This window comes from Typha latifolia, chromosome 11 (genome assembly GCF_019914945.1).
Source record: "Typha latifolia isolate L0001 chromosome 11, TyphaL0001v2, whole genome shotgun sequence".
NCBI lineage: Eukaryota > Viridiplantae > Streptophyta > Magnoliopsida > Poales > Typhaceae > Typha > Typha latifolia.
This window is the reverse complement of record NC_133096.1, coordinates 9,931,032-9,941,078: the sequence shown is the minus strand read 5'-3', so window position 1 is coordinate 9,941,078 and position 10,047 is coordinate 9,931,032. Positions and strand designations below refer to the sequence as shown.

At 41.4% G+C, this 10,047-nt stretch overlaps 2 protein-coding genes across 2 annotated transcripts; one reads left to right on the top strand and one right to left on the bottom strand.

Annotated features, from left to right (window-relative positions):
- Positions 1–2,044: 2,044 nt before the first annotated feature.
- On the top strand, positions 2,045–4,287 carry LOC140797356 (uncharacterized). The gene is made up of 2 exons (XM_073150723.1): positions 2,045–2,749; positions 3,441–4,287. Exons 1-2 carry the CDS (start codon positions 2,133–2,135, stop codon positions 4,084–4,086), a joined length of 1,263 nt encoding a protein of 420 aa, XP_073006824.1. The 5' UTR covers positions 2,045–2,132; the 3' UTR covers positions 4,087–4,287.
- Positions 4,288–4,924: 637 nt separating this feature from the next.
- Positions 4,925–9,978, bottom strand: LOC140797351 (probable glutamate carboxypeptidase LAMP1). The gene is made up of 12 exons (XM_073150718.1): positions 8,857–9,978; positions 8,713–8,780; positions 8,185–8,266; positions 7,667–7,759; positions 7,384–7,536; positions 6,883–6,951; positions 6,602–6,689; positions 5,965–6,048; positions 5,764–5,852; positions 5,544–5,660; positions 5,317–5,457; positions 4,925–5,214 (listed from the first exon to the last, which is right to left on the bottom strand). Exons 1-12 carry the CDS (start codon positions 9,853–9,855, stop codon positions 5,032–5,034), a joined length of 2,166 nt encoding a protein of 721 aa, XP_073006819.1. The 5' UTR covers positions 9,856–9,978; the 3' UTR covers positions 4,925–5,031.
- Positions 9,979–10,047: the final 69 nt, after the last annotated feature.

Genomic DNA, 10,047 nt, shown 5'->3' with positions numbered 1-10,047 from the left:
AACATTCATGCATGCTTTACTGAAAACGACATGACGACATGCCCATATGTATGTACCATCTGCAAGGTTGCATCATATGCCAAAATAACCATGGACATGTGTCATGTAGTGTGCTGGGGACCGATGCTTTTGTATGTGATTTGCTTGGTAGTGTGCATGTGACGATCTTTGTCGTGGATGTAAGACAAACACTAAACTCTAAAACAATTACGTGACGTGTCTTTCTTTTCCAGATATATGCATGCATGACAGCATGGGTGCGGACATGCAGCATATTATGTTACGTATCTAATACATGTACGTTAGAATCCATTAATTCTTACACCTTTTGCCACACTTTAGCATTTATGCCTAACTTTCATACATCACTGGCTAGTAGGATTCATTCTCTCTTTTCTAGTTGGATTCTTCATGGTTGTTTGTATTGCTCTATGGTTTGACCTAATATTATCAATAGTAAGAGTAATTAAGATTCAAAGTAGCTTTCCCCATTCCGCTGAAACTAGCTCTACTAAGCTAGGGATTGGTCTCCTTCTTCTTCTCCCTCTTAAAAGGCTCTTCTCTCCTAGTTGTCGGCGATATCTTTCGGAGGGTTTTCCTTCCCTCCCCTTCTCCTTTCTCTTACGTCTCCTTCCTCCTCCTCCTCGTCACCATCATCTTCTTCTTTCTTTTCCCCCATTCTCTTCTCTTCCTCCTCTCTCTCTCTCTCTCTCTCTCTCTCTCTCTCTCTCTCTCTCTCTCTCTCTCTCTCTCTCTCTCTCTCTCTCTCATCAACGACTATCGTTTTCTTTGATTGTGAACCCTAGTTGTGCTATCCCCTTCACCCTTTTCGTCGTTTACTTCTTTGCTTGTCTATTGGTTAGGAATTCTTCTCCTACCTTTTGGAGATTCAAAGGGTTATGTACCATCAACTGCATGCAAGATCTACCTATATTACTTTTTGAATTACTTTTGCTTAATTTGCATCCTAAGACTCGATATCTTGTATTCCTTTCTTGTGATGTTTACTATATAATCAAATAAAAGACTTATGTCAAAGAACAGTCACTCTATATCAATTTATATATTAAAATATTTCCTAGGGATGCATAGAATCTAAAAGTAATTCACATAAAATAGTTAGCGACCAACACTGCGGGAAGAAGTATACATTTGTAACCTTAAAGTCGAACAGTAGACAACAAAAGGAGTAGTAGCATCATAACCCCACCTGGCTTTGCTCTTACTGGTGGACTCACACTATAACTCAAGAGATAATAAGACCAAGTGCTATGATATGGGCAAGTGCAAGACTCACATGCTAAGACAGCAAAGAGCCAGCTGCTTGTAGGACCATGCCAGATCACCCCAATTATATCTTGCCAACACTTAATGATTTATCCACCTGTCACATACCTACCTATAAACAACCATTTTACTATCTATAATTTAAAATAACAAATATATAGGACCATGAAACGTGGGTCGAGTTCAGAAGATGACAATCCTAGTAGTATCCAATACATTTCTACTAGCTCCTGCAACATGTGTGTCATTTTTGAACTTTTCCTTTTTCTTTTAGGTATATCTCTCCAAATGTTCTTAATAATTTACACCTTATTTCAAAGATTCTAAGCTGATATTAATTAGCATAAAAAGATTACCTCGGGGTTTTCAATTTGAATACTCTCCGGGGTTTCAAATCTAATCCTTTACAATTTGGATATCCCATATGGAACTTCATTGATGACTGACATGCATGCCTAAACGATCATACAGTACTTTCTGCATAATACTCTCAGATTTAACTGGAAAGAGAGAAAGCTTCAAGATAACCATCCTTCTACTTTCAAACTCGAATTAATCGTTAATAATTAAGAAGGCATTGGCAGTGTGAGTCAGTTCTCGTTAATTATAAAGCCAATTAGGTTATCATTTTATTTAGAAATAATATTAGTATACATGTTATCATTCAAAAGATTAATCCGTAGGTCCTACACATACTATTTTTAACGGCTGTGATTCTTTCGTCCAAATCCTATATATATATATATATATATATATATATATACTCCAAAGCAAACAAACAACCGTCTTTATATCCATCCCGTTCCCGTCCTCCATTATCCCGCCATCGCTACCAATTCGCTCAAATGGATCCCTGCCCCTTCGTCCGCCTCATCGTCGAATCCCTCGCCTTAAAGCTACCGGCGGTGTCCCGATCCCCGGGTAACCACACCATCCACCCCTCCACCACCACCCCCTGCTTCGCCTCCCTCCACCTCCAAGACTTCCCTTCCCTCTCCCAAACTGCCCCACTCCCCCTCCTCCCGGCCGATCCGACCACCCCCGACACCGCCTCCACTTCACCGCCGCCCGTCGTGATCTCGCTCGATCCGGCGGCGCTCCGCAAGCTCTCCGCCAAACCGGCGGCCCTGACCGTGGCGGTCCACTCGGGTCGGGGCGGGGGCACGTGCGGCGCAGGCGGGGGGCGGGTGTTGGGGAGGGTTAGGGTTTGGGTGGACGTGGGGAGGGCGGCGGCGGAGGAGGAGGCGGTGGTGGCGCAGAGCGGGTGGGTGGGGTTGGGGAAGGGGAAGGGGAGGCTGCATCTGGTGGTCCGAGCCGAGCCGGACCCCCGGTTCGTTTTCCAATTTGGGGGAGAACCGGAGTTGAGCCCGGTGGTGTACCAGATCCGGGGGAGCGGCTGCGTGAGGCAGCCGGTTTTTAGCTGCCGGTTTAATGCCGACCGGAGGAGAACCACCAGATCAAGGTAAATTTATTCGTTCTCTTCCCTTTTTACAAACAAAAAAAAAGTTTTTTATTGGAGTTGTTATGGTAATGTATATATATATATATATCGTAGCAGATTTGAGTTTTTAGGATTATATTTCTCACCAGATCAAAGTTAAAATATATATATATATATATATTTTTTTTTTTTTGCTTACCTTTTTAGATGGTATAAGAAGTACGTAAAGCGCAATCTTCTACTCGTTGGGGTTGTCAAGTGGCATAAAATTATTGCTTAATAGTACTTGGAAACTCTAGAGTAGTGCTCGGATCTCTAGGAACTACTGCGGAAGCTAACAGAAAGAATACTATGCTACAAATTACCACTTTTCTAATGTATCATTCATTAAACAAGACTTGCTACTCTAATATTCTACACCACTACTAGCTGGAGAGGCATCTTTTGCGACTGTAATATTCCACTGTGACGGTTAATATTGACCAACTATTACTTGGTCAAATGAGATCAAAACAAGCAATTGTTACTAATGAGACAGTGTTCAAATGGTTAAAAAAAAGCTTGTAAGGGTTTGAAGTTCCTACTAGAGAGCACAAAATGCACTCTTGTTCTTTGTCTTGTACTCATTTATTATCTAACGATTATCTTTTGCCACATATTAAAATATTTAATTGTTTTGAACTAGTTTCTTATACATCTTATGTAATTCCAGATCACTTCCGTCCAACTCCGCATCCATATCCACTAACCCGATTAAATCCTGGCTCGGCTCCTTCCGCGCCGACGGTGACTATTACAACCCTCGGCATAGCCAGCGCAAGGGATGGACTGTCACGATCCACGACCTCTCCGGCTCGCCCATAGCCGCCGCCTCCATGGTGACGCCGTTCGTGCCCTCCCCCGGCTCGGGCCGCGTCTCCCGTGCTAACCCCGGCGCCTGGCTCATCCTCCGGGCCGTCGGCTCCTCCACTGCCAGCTGGAAGCCGTGGGGCCGGCTCGAGGCTTGGCGTGACCGCGGCCCGGTGGACGCGCTCGGCTACCGGTTTGAGCTCGTAACCGACGCAGGCCTCTCCGACTACAGAGGCTTCCCGATCGCCGAGTCCTCTCTTGGGGTCCGAAGAGGGGGTAGATTCGTCATCGACAAGAGTGACGTGGCGGGGTTCGTGATGGGGTCCACGGTGGAAGGGGAGGGCAAGGTGAGTAAGCCAACGGTGGAAGTCGGTGCACAGCACGTGAGTTGCATGGCTGACGTGGCGCTGTTCGTAGCGTTGTCGGCGGCGGTCGATTTAAGCATGGATGCATGTAAGTTGTTCTCGCAGAAGCTGAGGAAGGAGCTTTGCGTGGACCAGCAGGAGTAGCTGTGGATCTCTCCAATCTTTCTTCTTGCGAAGTGATGGTCCAATGGCTTTTGGGAGTAGCCTTTGGTCTGATCATGAGAGGAAGGTATTGTTGTTCCTCTCTTGATTTCAATATTTTTTTTTTATTTGCCTCCAATTGATGGTGGGGTGGGGAGGATTGTGATTTTGGTTGAGGATGACGGAATTTGGTGATTATGATTAGATTCATCTCTATGAGTTCCCTAACTTGTGTCGGATAATGGCTAAAGTTTCACATCTTACGTAAGAACGGTCAAACTAATAGAAAAAAAAAAAAAAAATTACGTTGGTATTGTGGCAGTTCATGCAAAATGATCATAATAACAAGTGAGGAAAGATTGAAATCCCAGCGAAATTTGATGGTGAACATGTCAAATTAGAAACTCGTGTCATTAGAAATTAGTGCATAATTGGGGTCTCTGGTGAAGTCTTACATACGAGAGAACAAATTTTCACTACGTTTAAGGATGAAATAAATACCACGATATAATTTATATACTTCAGAAGATTAACTAGCTGATGAATTTGTACAAATTTAAGGTGCTAAGCATCATTTATTTCAGAAATAATTTTTCTATTATTTTAAAATATAACTCTTTATTTTAAAATAATAACTAAATATCATAATAAACTAATTCTAAAATACAAATATTATTTTATCAAAATTACATCTTATATCAACACATTAATCTAATTACTAATTTTATCTTAATATTTATCCAATCAACATACTTTTTATCAAATCAAAATATTTATAATAATTTTATTGTTTTATTATATTTTATATTATATTAAAAGTAATTATTACACATAAAAATAGTTATCCGTAAAATAAAAATCTTATTTCAAATATAATCAAGAGAATATCTATTTTAAAATTAACTTTATTCTTAAAGTAAACTAGGCCTAAAAGTCTCATTCATTTGTTCATGTCAATTTTCCAGAAAGGACTCGGGCTGCCTGGGCCACAGCCCTGGCAGCCCTCAACACCTCATGTTGTAGAAGAAACCTTGATTCCGAGGTGTTCAAACTCATCGCCTTCTCAATGGCATCATCAATACCTGGATATGCTTTAGATCCATAATCATCATGCTGCGAAGGTCCGTAAATCTGGAAATTTGAAGATCCTTATCAGTAACATATAATTGAACATCCGAAAGGGAAATTAAAAATGAATTAATGAATGTTTAAGAATCTGATGCAAGAGCTCACCAGATGTTTGTACCATTGTCTTTCAAAGAGCCCCTCCCGATCAGTAAATGCCCGTTCTGTCATCATCAACCTGTCGTTGAGTTCTCTAACTTTCAATGGGTCATTTCTCAACTTCAGGCCCCAAAGTTTGCTTTTTAATGCCTACGAGTATGCAATAATTTTGCTCAGCAGAGTGATAATACATCCTAAGATATACCTGGCAATTATCTCTATAGTCTATTAGATACCTTTCTTTCGCCATCTACTTTGGTGGCTGCCCTTTTGAGCTCTTTGATTGACTTATATAATGGAGAGAAGCTGACACGCATCCCCAGTGCCTCATCTTCAATAATTTTTGCACTCCTCTGTTCAAAAGGATATATATGTAATACTGGAACAGGCATATCAATGTGTTCATTCAAAATGTAAGGCCAGAAGTATATAGATTTGTAATAAACAAAATATTGCCTTAAGCTCCAAAGCATAGGAGATGTAATCAAAAGGTAAGATTTCCTCATCTGCAAGCTTTAAAGCAATTAATCCCCAGATGCTCGCAGCTACATGAGTACACCAAAATATCTTATTATGGCACAACAAAATGTTAAGGTGTTCAAAAGAAATTATTGACATAGTATGTGCCTAAAAAATTAACAGAACATACAAGACTACCTGCTACATGTCTATGGAACATAGGGTCTCCAAATTTCTCCATCCACATGAAGTCATCATACAAGGAGTGGTAAACTGGGTATCCTGCAAGATAGCTTAATAATTTGAGTTCTAGAAAATGCAAGCCTTCAAAATTAAAATTGTATGATTTCTACAACTGATACATAGAACACCTGACAGGTGACAAAATTAAGGGATGACAATGTAAGCACAGACTTGCAGGTGAAACTACATTACCTTTAGTACCAAACAATTGGAGGAGAAAAGCATTAGTTAAGAAATTTGAGGACTTGTAAATCCATTACGCAACTTTCTAATTGCCAGTTTGCCACTTTCAATTATTTGCCCAAAATTGAGACAATAAGATCTAAACAATGATACCTACTGATACTTTCAGCATCAAACCAGGAAGTGCAAGTCATATCACTCATTTAAGAAAGAAATGGTTGGCAACGTTTTACCAAATTTAGTGCTACAAATTCTCTCTTGAATATACAGTGTTCATAGAATAAAAACTTTCAAAAGTTCAGAAATTCCTAAAGGTCTTCATATAGAATGGAATTCAAAATATTGTAATCCTACAGATAATCTAATTCAAGGGAATTCAAATTGGAGTGTCAAGCAACAAGGTACTTACCATCTCCAAATGACATATCAATGGAAGGAACACCTACATGTTGGACAAAAGCAGCAAAATCTGTCCCTCCACCACCTAACCTCCCAATCTTCAAAAAGAAGTTTTGCAGCAGCTAATCAGAACTTTTGAGTTTCATTCCCAAAAAGGTGATGGTTTCATATTAATTAGAATAAAGAAAGGAACACACACACATAATACTTATTTCTTGGCAGGCAGTAATGCATTAATGATACTCACGTTTGTCTTTTCACACAAGATATGCACCATGTCTAGCAACTTACAAGTAGGGAATCACCGGATGCAATCCATGATTCATATAAAGTTCGAGATGAGTTGTCAGGATCTTGAACCTTCACAATGAACAAGAAAAAGTACATATTATTTAAAGAATGAATTACATTAAACCAACCCAGCCTATTCAAAACAATATAAGGTCAGCTACAGTACAACTAAAAAATGAGAAGGCTACAAAGGAGATCTGACAAAGATATAAACTGGAGCTTGTATCTCATCCATGGACTCCATGACACCTGCAATATTTATAACACCTTGTATGTCTATAACTATTTTATTATTACCTATATATTACATACTGCATAAATTTGTTTATATAATCTCCTGTCATTTTTTTTTCTTCTTAATGCCAATTATGCTGTTCGTTCTGGCCATTCTGGTGTTACAACTGTAGTCCAATATCTACTGCTCCTAATTTACCTAACAAAATAATGATTGTTGTGAACCTTTCTACTTCTCAAATAATGGCGTAAAGATAGAAGAAGTACATCTTTACTTGCTTCTTTAAGCATCTCATCAAGTTGAGGAGTTGCAGCAGCCCAGAATCCATGACCAGTTACGGCAGAGTCAACATTCAGATAAGCAACAGCTCTAGAAGCTAACATTTCCCTGTTGTCTTCAACCCATTCTGTAGATCCTATCTGAACAACATTAAATAATATGAAGAAATGATGCCTGAAGTTAGTTGTACGTGAGCACACATGAAGATATATATATATATATATATATATATAGAGAGAGAGAGAGAGAGAGAGAGAGAGAGAGAGAGACCAAGCCATACTCTTCTGCATCCCAGTTACACAGAACAATGGTTCTCCGAGGTCTCCATCCCCTTTTTTGCAGCTTCCACAACCTTTGAGCTACCTACATTGGAGAAACGATATAACAGGTAGAGAATCATGATGTGAAGTGTGTGAAGTGATAAGAAGAAATTAAAATGAGGATGCAAGAAAAACTTTGCAGCCTCAAGGAGTTGTGTGAAAGGAAGAAGCTATTTACACCATATATGTTTAGCACCTATTATGCAAAGCATCTAAAATTATACGGAGTGAATAAAAAGGCTACAATTTTTTATTTGCTTGACGAAGCCAACTACATCTGACTTGTATCATAGATAACCATAGCATCTTTTAATCGGACTTCCAGTGAAAAACTAGAAATCTCTGTAGTTCCTTATGTCGAGGGCACAGCTGACTGTTCACCAACATTTATTTACAGCTTGAAAATGTAGAGAATTTGAACATCCAAACTTCGATGCATTGAATGGTCTATGTCGAATTTAGTTTTACCTCAAGCAAAGCTGCAGTCCCACTGTTTGGATCAACTGCCCCAAATGTCCATGCATCACGATGGTTACCTAGAAGTACATATCTGTAAATATAACAGAAAGCATTTAGTCACTTCTAGCAAGCGAAAATTGTGGTTTAAGAAGTCATCACTTTTTTGACAAACCAAGTATTCATCACTTGAGATGCCTAAATTCACAAAAGTCTAACGATACTTTTGTGCTAGACAATGATATATACTACCTACCCAAATGGTTTAAGGAAAAACTTCAACTCACGTTCAACTCAAAGAAAAAGAAAGAAAAGGACAACCTTGATTGATTTCGTTTTATCGTACAATATCTTTCAAACCATCGAAGAAATGGGACAAATCCCCTGGGCCACTACCTACCTTCGCATATAGTAAAATAGTATACAACCCAGGAAATATTTTTCATATTTATAATTCTCAGAGAGGTGCAGAAAAGAACTACTACGCACATTAAATGCAAAATAAAATAAACACAAATTTTAACACAAAACATGAATTACCTATCAAGCTCTTCTTTGCCTTCGATCACAGCAAATACGTTTTGGATCGTCACAATAGTTTCATTTCCCTAACATTATTATCCCACAAAAAAGAAAAGGTAAACCATCAATCACATGAAAACAACCTGCTCGATAGTGACTTACAGAGTATGTCAGGTTAATGATTCCCGGGCCAGGCCCGAGCCGGTAAACCGGTTCTCCATCCCCTCCCTGCCAATCATCAGGCGCCGCGTGTCCACCTATCGTCTGGTGGATGGCCTCTCCGTCCTTGGCCGAAACCGGCAGCGACGGTATCGCCGGCACGAGCCCGCTCGCCGCCACGTCAGCCTTGCTCAGCCGCTCGCAGGCGGCGCCGTCTCCGACGGAGCAAGCCCACCCTGGCGTCGTCGGATCGCCGAGTCCCCGATACGTCGACCCTATCTGGACCCCACTCGGCGGCATCCATGGCCCTTGTGGGAAGAAGTTCCTACCTCCGCCGCCGTAGTCCTTCGAGTCCGTGTACACCACCGCCGCCGCCGCGCCGGCGTCCTGAGCGTTCCTTACGATATCCCCGCGGTATATCTTACCGTATCGCGCTAAGATCACCGTACCGGTGAGGTTAACCCCCAAAGTCCTCAGCGCTTCGAAATCCTCCACCCGGCCGTAGTTGGCATAGGCGACGGGGGCGGTGACCGCGCCGGACGCAGCGTAGGCGTGGAAGGTGGGGATTACGTCCGCAGCAGCGCCGGCGTAGGGGTCGCCAGGGTAGGTCTCCTGGGCGAGGTTGAAGTAGATAGTGGGGTTAGGGTTCGAGATGAGGGAGAGCGATCGGTGGATGGGGTAGGAAAGGAGGACGGAGTAGTAGGACGAGTGAGTGGGGAAGGAGAGGGAGGAGAGGACGGACACGACATAGGCGGCGGCGTCGGAGTTGGCGGCGGAGCCGGCGACGTGGGGAACGCGAGTGAGGGCGCGGAGGTGGTCGGCGGCGGTGGAGTTAGAGGAAAGGGAAAGGAAGAGGGAGTGATAGGTGGGCTTGGAAGGAAGAGAGGTCGTGAGGTAGAGGAAGAGGAGGAATAGGGCGGTGACGAGAACCACCACGAATGAGGCGGTGGCGTTGGATATGGTAGGAGAATGGAGGAGGAGTGGGGTGGATTTATTTCTCATTTCTAGAATTGGATATGGATTTTGGGGAAGAAGAGCAAAATGTAGGAAATAAATAGTTCGTATTAAAAAAATTGAGCTAAAGCTTCCGACATAGATCCGTGGTGGTAAGACAAAATAATCATCATCTTTGTTAGGTTTATTTGTCATCATGTAATTAATAAATTATATTTTAAAATAAATTTCTATTTATGT

What these genes read in the sequence shown, in the direction of transcription:
- LOC140797351 (XM_073150718.1), bottom strand. Translation starts at nt 9,855, where the DNA reads ATGAGAAATAAATCCACCCCACTCCTCCTCCATTCTCCTACCATATCC. An exon ending in CATCCGGTGATTCCCTACTT is followed by an intron (nt 6,690 to 6,882) that starts GTAAGTTGCTAG and finishes TTCTTTTTGAAG; the next exon opens with ATTGGGAGGTTAGGTGGTGG. An exon ending in AAGTAGATGGCGAAAGAAAG is followed by an intron (nt 5,458 to 5,543) that starts GTATCTAATAGA and finishes GCATACTCGTAG; the next exon opens with GCATTAAAAAGCAAACTTTG.
- LOC140797356 (XM_073150723.1), top strand. Translation starts at nt 2,133, where the DNA reads ATGGATCCCTGCCCCTTCGTCCGCCTCATCGTCGAATCCCTCGCCTTA. An exon ending in AGGAGAACCACCAGATCAAG is followed by an intron (nt 2,750 to 3,440) that starts GTAAATTTATTC and finishes ATGTAATTCCAG; the next exon opens with ATCACTTCCGTCCAACTCCG.